Source organism: Balaenoptera physalus (genome assembly GCF_965194825.1).
Source record: "Balaenoptera physalus genome assembly, chromosome: 1".
Taxonomy (NCBI): Eukaryota; Metazoa; Chordata; class Mammalia; order Artiodactyla; family Balaenopteridae; genus Balaenoptera; species Balaenoptera physalus.
This window is the reverse complement of record NC_138882.1, coordinates 140,607,509-140,623,329: the sequence shown is the minus strand read 5'-3', so window position 1 is coordinate 140,623,329 and position 15,821 is coordinate 140,607,509. Positions and strand designations below refer to the sequence as shown.

The following is a 15,821-nucleotide window of genomic DNA, read 5'->3' as shown; positions in this document are numbered from 1 at the left end:
AGCTATTCATAAATATTGATGTTTTTTTAAACCAGTGGTGTGCTGGTGTTTAAAAACCAGCTCTGTGGGTTAAAAAAAAGTCTTGATTTGTAGCATTTGTGGATTTCTGTGTGTAAACAGTCCAACCATGGCTGATTTCAGGTTACTCGTGCAAAGACGTTGAACTCAAGAGCTGGGAAGAGATAGCACAGTTGACTCTTATGAGCTGGTACAAGCCGGCTGACTAAATGTATTGTTGGGTTTAATGTAACTTTATTAATTTTTGAGTGTCAGAGATTTCTTTTAAACTGAAGGCTTAGTTAATTATTCCCTTCAAATATGAAAGCAGGCAAATTACAATGACTGGGCATTAAAAAAAAGGTACTGATATAACTTAAATGCCAAAAAGTATATAAATTTTGCTCTCACCTTCTAAAATGTACAATTAAAACTTGGAACTAAAAAATATAATATCCTTGAGATTATCCTGGAAGTTGTTGAAAATAGGAAAAGCATGATTACTATTAGAGGTTTTTGTTTTTCCATACAGGAGGCTGCTAATTTATAACCTTTAACCTCACCTTTTGTATTTTAACTATTCTCTAATAGGTAAAAAAAATAGGTTTCTGCACATTTTGCCCATAACTTGACAAAATCGAAAGGACTATTGTGAATAAGCCTCATCTAACCAAAACCTTTTTGCATTTGTGGTTCACTACAGCATCTAATTTGATTCCAACTCAAACAACTATAACAGCTGGCATGGGCATGTTACCATTCCTTCCAAATCAGCACATTGCTGGACAAGCTGGGCCAGGGCATGGGAACACTCAGGAGAAACAGTCAGCCTTGGTGGGGATGGCAGAAGGAAATTTCTCAGGGTCACAGGCTTATCTTCAGAGCTTTCCAAACCTTACTGCTGGAGGCTTGCTCACGGGACATCATAAACAACAACAAAGTCAGCCAAAAGGCCTGGAGATAAGTTCAGGGGTAAGAAAACTCTGTGTGTGTGTGTGTGTGTGTGTGTGTGTGTGTGTGTGTGTGTGTGAGAGAGAGAGAGAGAGAGACTGTGCATGCATGCATACACATATAAATGCATACATGTATATACATGAAGTATATATGTGTATACTACATGTATGTATATACTACAAAGGAATATATACGTATTCCTTTTAAACTATATCTTAAATGAAATTATTCTAATTCGAGAGTAATCTAATTTTTGGTTATTTTACAGGTGGTATAATTTATGAAGTATCAAGCAATCTTAACTATTTTTGAATTTCAAAGGAGGTTGATAATATACTTAAAGTATATAAATATGGATTATAAACTAGATAATTCCTATAATATGTCAATGACATGAAGACTTTTTCATACTGTACATTTACTTCTCAAAAGAGAAGAAAATATTGGACTCTTAAAAAAAAAAACAAAACCTGTCATTATAAACAAACAAAAGTCCATCCTTTGATAAGTTATGCTAAATGATGTTTGGGATTCTGCTTAATTACTTGCCAGTTTGTCTGTAAATAAAATAATTTAATTTTTATAAAATTTTTTAAAAATCTGTTATTATAAAATATTTAAATATGAATTCTTTATTCCTATAAACATTTGCTTTTCTAAAAACTTTGAGATATGCATAGTTTTCAAATATAAAGGAATGTAAGTTCAAAATTTTGTAGTTTGGAAAAGTGTAGTAGTACCATTAATACTTATCCAATTATATAATGATATTATTTATAAGGATTTCTTAGTAAATAATAATGCTGTTCTTTAAAATATACTAATTTTTTTCTAAAATGTATATTCTGTAGCTAATTAAGTATTATTTTAATATTTAAAGGTAGAATAAATTCTATTGTATCTGAAAAATTTCAAAGCCAGTTATTAATCTCTGGTCTGTTCAAAAGAATCTAATCTTGGTTTTAATTCTGGAGGTTTTTACCCAAAATTTTATTGTTTTATAAACCACTGATATTTGTAAATGTTATAATTGGTAGGTAGAATAAAGTACATTTAAGTTTTTTAACTTGTTCCCCAAAATACCCTTTGGATTAGAAGTGGCATGTGAGGAAACAGTTCTTGTAGTTGGCTATATTTAAATGTCAAAATAATAATATTGACTTTGTAAGAGGTTTTGGTGTCACCTAGTCATGGCAGGAGGTATGGATAGACTGCCTATAATTATACATTGAGGAAGCTAAGGTGGTTCTTCATAGAATGAATTTTAAAGATTTATCTGCAGGATTAATTGCTTAAGTTATTGAGGGACGTTAAATAAAACTCATATATCAATAGTCTGTATGTTTTTGCACAGACTTTTTAATTCATTGAAAGCACTAGGGTCTTTAGAAAAACTGGACTTGAGGTGATTCACATAATGGGCAAATGAGAGTGTATCTGGAAGAAGACAGGTGAAGTGGGGCAGGGCCTGGAAAACAAGTCCCGTGAAGAAGAATTGAAGGAAATAGATACGTGGAACTTGGCAAGGGTTGACCAGCTGACATTTAATTTGACATTAAAAAAAAAAAATTTACAGACTAGTCTAGTCACATGGTATTTTATGTTTCTCTAGTGGGCAGAATTAGTTCAATAAGTATGACATACAATAAAGCAGATTTAGGCTTAATATAACAAAGAATAGTTGAAGTTTTCAAACAAAGAAAAAGCTTGACACTTTCACAAAGATGTGAATGTCATATCACTGAAAATGATTATGCAGACCCCAGGTGAACATCTGTACAGATTGTTGTAGAAGTGATTCTTCTTTCCTGACAATAGGGGCTTGGACCAGGTAACCTCAAGTATGTTTTCCAAGTATGTAGCAAGATTTTGGACTTTGTTAAACAGTTGGTTAAACTCGGCTGTAGATTTTTAGACCTGCATCTTTAATATTATGTTGACTAGTGATTCTTGATTCTGTCTTTTTTGTCAGAATCACCACTAGAGTTTAAAAAAAAAAAAAAAAAAGAAGATGGAGAGGGTTGGACTCTAACTTCCTCAGCCCTGAGAATCTGATTCAGAGAGATAGGGGTGAGATCTGAATTTTAAGTGTACAACTCAGTGGCATTAAGTGCATTCACATTGTTTTGCAACTATCACTACTATCCATCTCCAGAACTTTTTCATCATCCCATATTGCAGCTCTGTACCCATTCAACAACTCTCCATTTTCCCTTCTCCCCAGCCTCCAGTAAACACTGTTTACTTTCTGTCTTAGAATTTGACTATTCTAGGTACCCAAAGTAAGTGGAATGATACAGTTTTTGTCCTTTGTGTCTGACTTATTTCCATCACAATAGTGTCTTCAAGGGTCATCCATGTTATAGCATGTATTGGAATTTCCTTTTTTTAAAGGCTGAATAATATTCTATTGTATTTATAGACTACATTAAAATTTTTTATTTATTTATTGATTTTTGGCTGTGTTGGGTCTTCGTTGCTGCCCACAGGCTTTCTCTAGTTGTGGCGAGTGGTGGCTACTCTTCGTTGTGGTGTGCGGGCTTCTCATTGCAGTGGCTTCTCTTGTTGCGGAGCATGGGCTCTAGATGCACGGGCTTCAGTAGTTGTGGCACACGGGCTCAGTAGTTGTGGCTCGCTGGCTTAGTTGCTCTGCGGCATGTGGGATCTTCCCGGACCAGGGCTCAAACCTGTGTCCCCTGCATTGGCAGGTGGATTCTTAACCACTGTGCCACCAGGGAAGTCCCTAGACTACATTTTCTTTATCCATTCATCCATTGATGGACATTTGGGTTGTTTCCATCTTTGGGCTCTTGTGAAAAATGCTGCTATGTACAAATATCTGTTTGAGTCCCTGTTTTCAATTCTTTGGGGTATTTACCCAGAAGTGGAATAGCTGAATCATATGGTACATCTATATCTTATTTTTTGAGGAACTGCCGTTCTATTTTCCACAGCAGCTGTACCATTTTTCATTTCCACCAGCAAAGCACGAGGGTTCCAATTTCTCCACATCCTCACCAACATCGTGTCTCATTGTGGTTTTGGATTTGCATTTCCCCAATGATTAGTGATGTTAAGCACCTCTTCATATGCCTATTGGTCACCTGTATATCTTCTCTGCAAAAATATCTATTCAGGTTCTTTGCTATTTTTTAATTGGGTTATTTGTTTTCTTTGCTATTGAGTCATATGAGTTCCTAAATATATTTTGGATATTAACCCCTTCTCAGATATATGGTTTGCAAATATGTTCTCCCATTCCATAAGTTGCCTTTTAATTTTGTTGATTGTTTCCTTTGCTGTAGAGAAGCTCTTTAGTTTAGTTTAGCTTTTTAGCACTTGCTTATTTTTGCTTTTGTTGTCTATGCTTTTGGTGTCATATCCAAAAAATGATTGCTAAGACCAATGTCAAGTAGCTTTTCCCCTATATTTTCTTCTAGTTTTATGGTTTCGGGTCTTATATTTAAGTCTTTAATCCAGTTTGAGTAAATATTTGTGTGTGATGTAAGATCAGGATCCAGTCTCATTTTTTTCCATATGGACATACAGTTTTCCCAACACCCGTTTATTAAAGAGAGTGTCCTTTACCCATTGTGTATTCTTGGCATCCTTTTCAAATATTAGTTGACCACATATTTATGGCTGTATTTCGGGGCTCTATTCTTTTCATAGGTCAGTGTGTCTGTTTTTATGCAAGTACCATACTGTTTTGATGACTGTGGCTTTGTAATATAATTTGGAACCAGGAAGTGTGATGCCTCCGCTTTGAACTTTTTCTCAAGATTGCTTTAGCTATTCAGGATCTTTTGTGGTTCCACATAAATTTTAGAATTGTTCGTTCTGTTTCTGTGAAAAGTGCCATTGAAATCTTGATAGGGATTACATTGAATCTGTAGATCGCTTTGGGCAGTGTGAACATTTTAACAATATTAGTTCTTCTAATCCATGAACCCAGGATATCTTTCCAGTTATTTGTGTAATTTTCGATTTATTTTATCAATGTCATATAGTTTTCAGTATACAGATCTGTCACCTCCTTGGCTAAATTTATTCCTAAGTATTTTACTCTTTTTGGTGGTATTATAACGGGGATTGTTTTCTTAATTTCTTTTTGAATAGTTCATTGTTAGTATATAGAAATGCAACAGATGCAAACAGAGATGGTTCAATTTCTTCCTTTTTGATTTAGATGCCTTTTATTTCTTTTTTCTTGCCAAATTGCTCTGGCTAGGACTTCCAATACTATGTTGAATAAAAGCGGTGAGAGGGGGCATCCTTGTCCTTTTCCTGATCTTAGAGGAAAAGCTATGATGTTAGCTGTGGGTATGTCCTTTATATATGGCTTTTATTATGTTGAGGTATATAGATTTCCTCTATGCCCAATTTGTTGAGAGTTTTGATCATGAAATGATGTTGAATTTTGTCCAAGGTGTTTTTTGCATCTATTGAGACAGTCATATGGTTTTTATCCTTTATTCTGTTAATGTGGTGTATCACATTTATTGATTTGCCTGTGTTGAACCATCCTTGCATCCCAGGGATAAATCCCACTTGATCACAGAGTACAATCCTTTTCATGTGTTGTCAAATTCAGGTTGCTAGTATTTCATTTAGGGTTGCTAGTATTGTGTTAAGGATTTTTGAATCTGTGTTCATCAGGGATATTGGCCTGTAGTTTTCTTTTCTTGTAATGTTTTTGTCTGGCTTTGGTATGAGGGCAATGCTGGCCTCGTAAAACAGGTTAGGAGGTATTCCTTCTTCTTCAATTTTTGGGAAGAGTTTCAGAAGGATTGGTGTTAATTCTTCTTTAAATGTTTGGGAGAATTCAGCAGTGAAACCACCTGGTCCTGGGCTTTTCATTGTTGTCAGGTATTTGATTACTCCTTACTCATTATTGGTCCATTCATATTTTCTATTTCTTCTTGATTCAGTCTTGGTAGGTTGTATGTTTCTAGCAATTTATCCATTTTTTCATAGGTTACCCAATTTGTTGGCATATATTTGTTGATAATAATCACTTATGATTCTTTGTATTCCTGTGGTATCTGTAGTTGTAATGTCTCCTCTTCCATTTATAACTGCAGTTGACCCTTAAACAACAAAGGGGTTAGGGGCACTGACCTGCCGAGCAGTCAAAAATCCGTGTACTGATATCTCTGCCTCAAAAACAAAGGCATTGATAAATGACTCACTCAAGGACAGGAAGCTGAAACAGTTTGGATAGAATCAGTACCCTTTTTGATTACACATATTGTGATCACTAATTGAACACAAACTTTTCCCCACACTTAGTTAATTCAAAGATATGTAAAAAGAAAATACACATGCTATGTTTATTTTTAAAAATCCACATATAAGTGAACCTGCACAGCTCAAACTCTTGTTGTTCAGGGGTCAATTGTATTTACTTGAGTCTTCTCTTTTTCTCTTGGTTATTGTAGCTAAATTTGTCTATTTTGTTTATCTTTTCAAAACACCTAACACTTAATTTCACTGATCTGTGTTTTTAGTGCTATTTCGTTTATTTCTGCTCTAATCTTTATTATTTCCTTTCTTCTGCTAATTTTGGGCTTGGTTTGTTCTTCTTTTGCTAGTAACTTGAGGTGTAAAGTCAGATTGTTTCTTTGAGATCTTTCTTTTTTCTTCATGTAGACATTTATTGCTATAAACTTCCCTTTTAAGCTGCTTTTTCTGCAGCCCATAAGTTTTGGTATGTTGTGTTTCCATTTTCATTTGTCTCAAGATACTTTCTGATGTCTCTTTTGATTTCTTCTTTGACTTCTTTGTTGTTCAAGAGTGTGTTATTTAATTTCTACATATCTGTGAATTTTCCAATATTCCTTGTAGTATTGATTCCTGGTTTCATACCATTATAGTCAGAACAATCCTTGATATGATTTCAGTACTCTTAAATTTGTTAAGACTTGTTTTGTGGCCCTACATATGATCTTTTTTTTTTTTTTTTTGCTTCTGTTTTTGATGTCATCTCTAAGAAATGATTGCCAAATCCAATGTTATGAAGCTTTTCACCTGAGGTTTTCTTTTAAGACTTTTATAGTTTTAGCTCTTACAATTAAGACTTTGATCCATTTTGAGTTCATTTTTATATATGGTGTTAGGTAAGGATCCACTTCATTCTTTTACATGGATGTCCAGAATTACAAACATTTTTGTTGAAAAGACTGCCTATCCCCATTGTACAGTTTTGACACTTACTGAAAATCATTTAACTATATATGCAATAATTTGTTTCTGGGCTCTCTATCCTATCCTGTTGGTCTTTATGTTTGTCTTTATGCCAGTACCATACTGTTGAGACTACTGTAGCTGTGTAGTAAGCTTGAAAATTAGAAAGTATGAGCCTTCCATTATTGTTCATCTTTTTCAATATTGTTTTGACTGTTTGGGGTTCCTTGATGTGTCATATCTATTTTAGGATGGAGTTTTCTATTTCTGCCCAAAAAAGCTGGAATTTTGATAGGGATTATATTGAATTTGTAGATCACTTTGGTTAATATTGACATTTTAACAATATTAAATCTTCCAATACATGAACATGGAATGTCTTTTCATTTATTTATGTCTTTACTTTCTTTCAGCAATGTTTTGTAGGTTTAAGTGTACAAGTATTTCTCCTCCTTGGTTCAGTTAATTCCTAATTACTTTATTCTTTTTGATGCTATTGTAAGTGGAAATTTTAAATTTTCCTTTTGGATTGTTCATTATTAGTGTATAGAAACACAACTGATTTTTGCATGTTGATTTTATGTCCTGTGACTTTGCTAAATTCTTTTATTAGTTCTAACATTTTGTGCGTGTGTGTGTATGTAATCTTTAGGATTTTCATGTCACCTGCAAAGAGAACTAATTTTACTTCCTCCTTTTCAGTTTGAAAGCTTTTTATTTTTCTTTTTCCTGCCTAATTGCTCTGGCTAGAACTTCCAATACTATATTGAACAGATGTTGTGAAAGCAGGTATATTTGTCTTTTTCTTGATCTTAGAAGAAGATCACCATTGAGTATAATGTTGGCTTTTTGTTATGTTAGGGTAGTTTCCTTCTATTAATTGTTTGTTGAAAGTGTTTAATTTTAATCATGAAAGTGTGTTGAATTTTGTCAAATGCTTTTTTTGCATTAATTGAGATGATCATGCATTTCTTCCTTCAATCTGTTAGTGGGGTATTTTACATTGAATGATTTTTGTATGTTGAGTCATTCTTGTATTCTAGGAAGAAATACCACTTGGTTATGGTGTATAATCCTTTTAATAATGTGCCAAATTTGGTTTGCTAGTATTTTTTTGATGATTTTTGCATCAATATTCATAAGGGATATTGTTTTGTAGTTTTCTTATAGTGTCTTTCTGGCTTTGGTACCAGTGTAATACTGGTCTCATAGAATGAGTTAGGAGGCGTTCTCTCTTCTTTAATTTTGTGGAAGAGTTTGAGAAGGGTTGATGTTAATTCCTTGTAGAACTTGGTAGAATTCTCCAGTGAAGCCATTTGGTCCATGGCTTTTCTTTGTTGAGAGACTCTGTATTTATTTATTTATTTAATTTTTGAGTTTTTAAAGTGATTCTCATGCATAGCTAGAGCTGAGAATCCCTGCTATGGATATAATCTGATTACTTTAGCAACTTGAGTACTTTAGAAACAAAATCAGAAACTTCTTTGCTGGCTACCTCTCCTTTACTCAATCACGGGATTTTCTCTAGGGTTCTGTCCCTTCTCATGCTATATGCTTTCCTTTGGCATATATCTAATGGTTTTAGCTCCCATTTGTAACCTTATGGTTCCATCTTAGACTTCTCTTGAACTATCTTATCTACTAGACTGAATTTCTTAAGGATAGTACCCCTGTCTTACTCATTTTAGTATTACCAATGCTTACCACAGTGCCTAGAGCATAGTAAGTATTCAGTATACACATATGAATGAATGAATACATCTTCATCTGTGATTTACATATCACAAGCAAATGTGGACTTTTGGGGGGCTTATGAAGATGTACAAGACAGCTTCCTCTGTCTAAATACAATAATATTGGCCAGATAAGGAACAAATGTAAGGAGCTTTGGCTCTCAAATATAGAAAGAAGCTCTTGAGATTATGCTTTCTTCATTCTGTTCAGGGAACAAAATAAAAGTTAATTTAAAAGAAAACATAGCTACTAGCATTAACCAACCTGAATTGTGTCTTATTTTAAAATCTTTACCATCCTAGAAAAGTAAAAATTCTGGCAGAATAATATGAAATATACTGAGGAATCAGCCCATGATTTTGTCTCCTTATTTTTCTGTTAAAGAAATGCTAGAACCCTTACACCTAGTTATATAAAAATATACTGATATCGGGACTTCCCTGGTGGTGCAGTGGTTAAGAATCCGCCTGCCAGTGCAGGAGACATGGGTTCGAGCCCTGGTCCGGGGAGATCCCACATGCCGCGGAGCAACTAAGCCAGTGTGCCACAACTACTGAGCCTGCGAGCCACAACTACTGAAGCCTGTGCGCGGTAGAGCCCGTGCTCCGCAACTAGAGCAGCCACTGCAATGAGAAGCCCGTGCACCACAACTAAGAGTAGCCCCAGCTCACCACAACTAGAGAAAAAGCCTGCACGCAGCAACGAAGACCCAATGCAGCCAAAAATAAATAAATAAATAAGTTTATTTTAAATATATATATATACTGATATCATATATTTTCAATAAATATGAATTTCTAGGGTTATTATCTAAATGTTGAATTGGATTTTATTAAATCCATTCGTTTTATTTGGTATTATTTTTAATACCAGAGATAAATAAGCTTTGCCTTTGTCATGTGGCTGTGGCCAAATATTAAGTAAATATCTTAATAAGTAAATGTTGATGATAGTATTTCTGAAAATAAGGTATGGGATTTGTTTCTTCTCATGAACATGAATTCTCTCCTGGTTCAAATGAGAAGGTTGTACAAGATGGCCTTTAGTTCTCTTTCAGTTCTAAAGTTCTGTGGTTCTAGAATAGCTTTTTAAAACTAATTGGAAAAATAGTAGCAGGTGAAATGTGATCATTTTAATCAGTATCCAGAAATATTTCACAAATTTATAGCTTCAAACATTAGGTTTCACAAATTTTTATCATACTAGACCAGATTTATTGAAGAAAAAGTATTTCTCTACTCTTCCTGCATTTTTATTTTCTTTTACCTCTTATTAAGCACCCACTCTCTTGTTTTTGATAAATAGGCTGCCTCTAAGAATCAGACTTCACTCTTGGGAGAACCACCGAAAGAAATTCGGCTCAGTAAAAATCCATACTTGAACTTAGCAAGTGTGTTGCCCAGTGTGTGCTTATCATGTAAGTAAGAGCTCAGTATTAGTATTTTGGAGTTTTATAGAATAATTTTCGTAATGAGTTTTACTTTAATTTTTAATTTAATGGAAGCAAATAATGCCTATTAACCAATTAAAGCCCAAGTTATGACCCTAGTCCATAAATTGAAAGAATAACTAAATTAAAGCTTTTAAAATACATTCTATTTTATTTAAGGAAAACATCTTTTATAATATGTTATTAAGCATATAATCAATTTATTGAATTATTATGGAATCATGATTGAAAATAATTGGATTAAGGAATTATTTGGCAATACTATAATTCTTTACAATATATATAGAATCATATTTCTAAAATATGAAGTTTAAACCTCTGTGTAATCTAATATAGCCAGAGTATTTGCCAAATACCCCCCAATATGTTAGTTACTAATAATCGGCAGAAGTGGAATTCTCATTTACTCTTTTAGAGGCCCTCCTCAGGCCTTCAATTAGTAAATTAAAACTATTAATTCAAATATAGTTTTAAGAGAAAATCACAAGTGTGGTGTGCTCTAGGCACTAAGATATTCACTACAACATTGGTTTTCAATAGTGAAACATTGGAAAATGCCTTAATGGTCATCAATAGGGGAATGGTTAAATAGTTTGTCATAAAATGGAATATATAATTGAGGGAGTGCTACATGTACTAATATGAAATGATCTCTAAAGCAAATGGTTAAGTGGAAGAAGCAAATGTGTGCATAGAATGATTCCATTTATGTTTATTTAAAGCTATGTATTCTTATATGCATGTATTTGAATGTGTAAATGCATAAAGTAAATCTGAGAAAATTAGTTCTAAACTGTTGCCTCTGGGAAAAAAAATAGAATTGAATGAAAAGAGGTGAAAGATAAATTTTGTTTTTAATATACATTCTTTGTATTTTATGAAGTATCCTCTTGAACCAAAACATTAATTTGTAATTAATTAATAAATTTGTAATTAAAAATTAAAAAATTTTTTAAAGCCAGAAAAAAATTTAATGTGCTTCTGGTATGCCTACTGTATTTTTATCTGATCTAAAAATTGATGGTTACAGCTATTGCATTAATAAGAATGGTTAATTTACATTTCGTATGCCTTATTTCAGAGATTAGACATATACTTTTTAAATGTTTCCATCAAGATCATTTACCCATAGGGCAGGCTTCCATTTTTGTTGTTTTAAACAAACGAGACAATATCACATACTATATATTTTTCCCTCAGGAGTAATAAATGTAGATATTTACTGGCAAACTAAAATTTGTGTTCTATTCGAGAATATGCTGAATTAATGGGTTTTGTACTCTGTAATTTATAATAAAACAACCTAACTGAAATATATGCATTGATTTTGCCTTAAGCCCCTGCAAGTAAAATCACTCTACAGAAGACTGGAATTGCAAGCAACATTCTGGATGCAATCTCTCAGGGAAATGAATCGCCACACACATTGGAGAAGTGCATTGCTTATTCTCAACCTTTTGGTGATTATGCACAGGTACATGATTCTCAGGTTTTGATGATATATAGAAAAATTTTTTCAACTATATACTGAGTTCATTGGATATGAAAATGTGATTCTTGTAATATCATAAGGAATTAAAATTGCACTGATCTATACAATATTTCTTGCTCGCCATTTGGAATTTTAGGACATGTTCAGAAGATTGCTAAGTATGATTTTGCCTAGATATTTCCATTGCATTGTTTACACCAGTGGTGAGCAAATGACAGAGCAAATCCAGCCCACAACCTGTTTTGTAAATAAAGTTTTCCTGGGATACGGCCACATCCATTTATTTGCACGTTGTCTATGGTGCGTTGTGCTACAACGGCAGAGTTGAGTAGTTACAACAGGTACTGTGTGGCCCACAGGATCAGATATTTACTCTCTGGCTCTTTACAGAAAAACTCTGCTGACCTCTGGTTTACACCAGTGTAGACCTGACTAAGAAACCTCTGTTCTTCCCCACCGCTTGTGTATGTAGAGACATGATCATAACTAGCACTATTATGCTAACTCTTAAAACAGTCAATCAATAACATTAAAAGTATTACATTCAAAAGACACACTTTGTCATTACTTAAATATGTCCATTTCGCTTTGGCCATTTCTCCTTCAGCTTATTCTTGGTGGCTTAAGCTAAGAGTGTATATCATGTTAGTAGTGTATGATTATGTAATCATGAGAGTCTTATAATTAACAATTCTGATTCTTTCTTATTTCTCAGAGCAGTCACTTTCTCAGCTCTTTCCTGTCTGGGGGAGCAATACCTCCACTTTGCTTTTCTTAGAGCAGCTGTGTTGGCTTCACCTGTCTCTAATAAACTTAGAAAAGAAAACCTATGCAAATTCACTTAGAACAATTGATGCCTGATTATGCTTTTATGATAGGATACTAGAAACACAGGTCAAATGGATTCTGTAGAAATGGTAAAGCTGGATATAATGAAGTCGTCTCTTATGTACCTGTGGAAAAGATGGAGAAATATGAATTGGAAGATGATGCAATTAGAAAGCAACATACCTATTTTTAAGGAACAGTAATCATGAATTGATGCAATTTGGAAGGCATTTTCTTCTATGTTTCATAAAACTCCATCTTTGTTCCCTTATTTGTTAACATTTTAAGTAATGACTTAGATGAGAACATTAGTTATATGCTGATTATATTTACAAGTGACAAAAGGCAAAGAAATTATCAGAGATGTGTAAAATCATTTATAAATAATTTATAGTTGTGAAAATTAGAAACAACCTAAATTTCCAACAATCTATAAGACTGAATAAACAAATTATGTCATATTTTTATCAGGAAATATAATGCAGATATTAAAACTCATGTAAAACAATGTGTAAACACATGGTAAATTTTCATAATCTATTTTTAATCTTAAAAATTTATAAAATATAGTCCTGTGCAATTCTAATTTTTTGGTTTTTTTTTTTTTACAAGGAACAAAATTTACTTTCATAAACAAGAGGAAGCACAATAAATTTTTAAAAACAGTTAAATGTGTGATTTAAGCTTTAAAAGTTATTTTTATACTTTTTCATTTTTGAAATTTGTGTTGCTTTTCTCACTAGCAGTTTTGCTTGTTAGATTACTGTGTTTTATTATATACTTATATCCATAGAAAGACCTTTCCCATTTACTGAGGGAGAAATTCTGTGATAAAGATGTCTTTGCATTGCCAGCCTTCCTCCTGCCTCTGCACTTGCTTAACCAGAGAAATTGTGGAGGTGTGCATCCCCTCTTGATTGAGTGTCTCCTTGGACATTCCCTGCTGTTTCCTCATGCTTGTTCATAAAGTGAGATTTGTTTTCTTTCCTTGTGTTCTTTCCTTATAACCTAAACTTAATTAAATGTTACTAATTGAATAACTAGTAAAAGTTGGTCATGCTTTAGGAATTCCTTCTATTTCCACTGTTAGAATTCAGGAAAAGGTCCAAGGAAAAGAAACCAAGGTTTGTTTTCAACATTTACTATATGCTTTGTAATATAAACATTTGATCTTTTTAACAATCTTGTGATATCTAAATGACCACTTCCATAATACAAGTGGAAAAGCATAAAGGGGTAAATAATCTTTCAAGTTTATGCAGTTAGTAAAGGATTTCTCTGATTCCAAAATCCACATTATTTTCCTTATACCATGGAGAAATTTCTTCAGGCATGAAAGTAGTGTCTTATAGAAACTGTTTGGTTGTTTGCTTTGTACTAGCAACTGTGCATGAGGATTAGGAGAGATGGCTGTGTCAAAATATAGATGGATATAATACTCTTTATTTCCAATAAAACTATCACATTTAACAATCCTAATTGGCATTCTAGTATTGGTGAAGCTACTTGTATCAGATTATCCCTCCTGCAGATAACGATTATTAAAATTGTATCAACTATGAAACAAAAACATTTGAAGGCCCTGAAGAATTACCAAAAGCAGGCAGAAACTGAAGGGGAGCCAGTCCTTGAAAGAGGAAAACTGCATTGGATGAGATTTATGTTTCTGTGGCTTTTTGCCTAACACCATCCCACCCCACTGCCAGTCTGTGCAGAAAGATGCAGTCTTACCAGCTGATGGAGTCAGAGGACAGAGCTCAGGACTGTTAGCAAGGCTGGAAAGTAAGGGGAAATCTCAGAAAAATCTCTGTGTAAACTCAGCCCAAATACACTTGACTGACTTTTGAACTTTGTGTGAGGGAGACTCCAGGGGACCTGGTGTCAAACACCAGATGGAAGCCTAAAGAACCATGAAGAGATTCAATTCCTTTCCAGCACAGAGGAGATAGTTTGGAGTTTGAGTTCATAAAAGTTGACTCCTTCTCAGAAAAGATCAACAGCCTTCAGAGGAAGGTTATACAATCCATAGTATCTATGAATATATCATCCACAATGTTCAGTAAACAAAAATAATTAGAAAGTTGAAAAAACAAGAAAATGTGACCCACAATTAAGGGGATAAGCAATTAAAAGAAACTGATCCCAAGATGAACCAGATGTTGGTATTAGTAGACAAAGACTTAAAACAACTATTATAAACAACTATTATAAACAGGACTTAAAGGAAATAAAGTAAAAATGAACGGATGGGGAATTTCAGGAAGAAACATAAACTTTAAAAAGAATAGAAACTCTAGAACTAAAAAGTACAGTATCCACCAAAAAAAATACACTGGATGGGCTTTGTAGAAGTTTGGAGAAAGCAGGAAAAAAGGTTCAATTAATATAAAGACAAATCAAAAGAAATAATTCAGTCTGAAGAACAGAGAGAAAGAGGTTGAAAACCAATAAACAGATCCTCAGGGACCTACGGGACAATATAAAGCAGTCTAAAATAAGTGTAATTGAGTCCCAGAAGGAGAGGAGAAAGATAATTGGGCATAAAATATTTGAAAAAATAACGATAAAACATTTCCCATGTTTGCTTTAAAAACCTTACAGATTGAACAGAGTCAGAGAACTCCCCTGCAAAGCAGGATAAATAAAAACAAAATATTATGTTGGCACACCAGTTAATATGCTGAAAACCAAAGTTATGAAGAAATTATCTTGAAAGCCATCAGATAAAAATAATGCATCTTATCTCAAGCCAGTTTCTCAACTTTGGCACTGTGGACATTCTGGGCTGGATCATTCTTTGTTTCAGTGGGGCTGTGCTCTACGTTGTAGGATGTTTAGCAACATCCTTGTCCTGCACCCACTAGGTTGCCCCTCACTGAGTATAATTGTGATTAAACAACTGGTAACTATGTGGGTAAATAAAAAAGACTATATATTTTCTATTTTCTTAATTTATTTATTAAAGTTAATTAAACACAAAATTGTAACATTGCATGGTGCGGCTTGTAATGTGTGTAGATATAACACATTTGACAACAGTAGTACAAAGGACAGTATGAGGTGAATGAAATTGTGTGTGGGGTAATTACATTTTACCTGAAGTAGAAAAATATTAACTCTTGAGTAGACTGTGATAAGTTATGGAATGTATATTGTAATCCATAGAGCAACCATTAAAAA

General features: G+C 33.5%; 1 protein-coding gene across 6 annotated transcripts in view; it reads left to right on the top strand.

Annotated features, from left to right (window-relative positions):
* The window catches only part of RAVER2 (ribonucleoprotein, PTB binding 2), a 144,083-nt gene that overhangs the window by 94,252 nt on the left and 34,010 nt on the right, over positions 1–15,821 (top strand). For all 6 annotated transcript variants that reach the window (XM_082453512.1, XM_082453508.1, XM_082453510.1 and 3 more), the window contains 3 exons: positions 701–969; positions 10,177–10,288; positions 11,659–11,795. In XM_082453512.1, the coding sequence (XP_082309638.1) occupies positions 701–969; positions 10,177–10,288; positions 11,659–11,795 (518 nt within the window). The remainder of the gene's footprint in view (positions 1–700; positions 970–10,176; positions 10,289–11,658; positions 11,796–15,821) is intronic.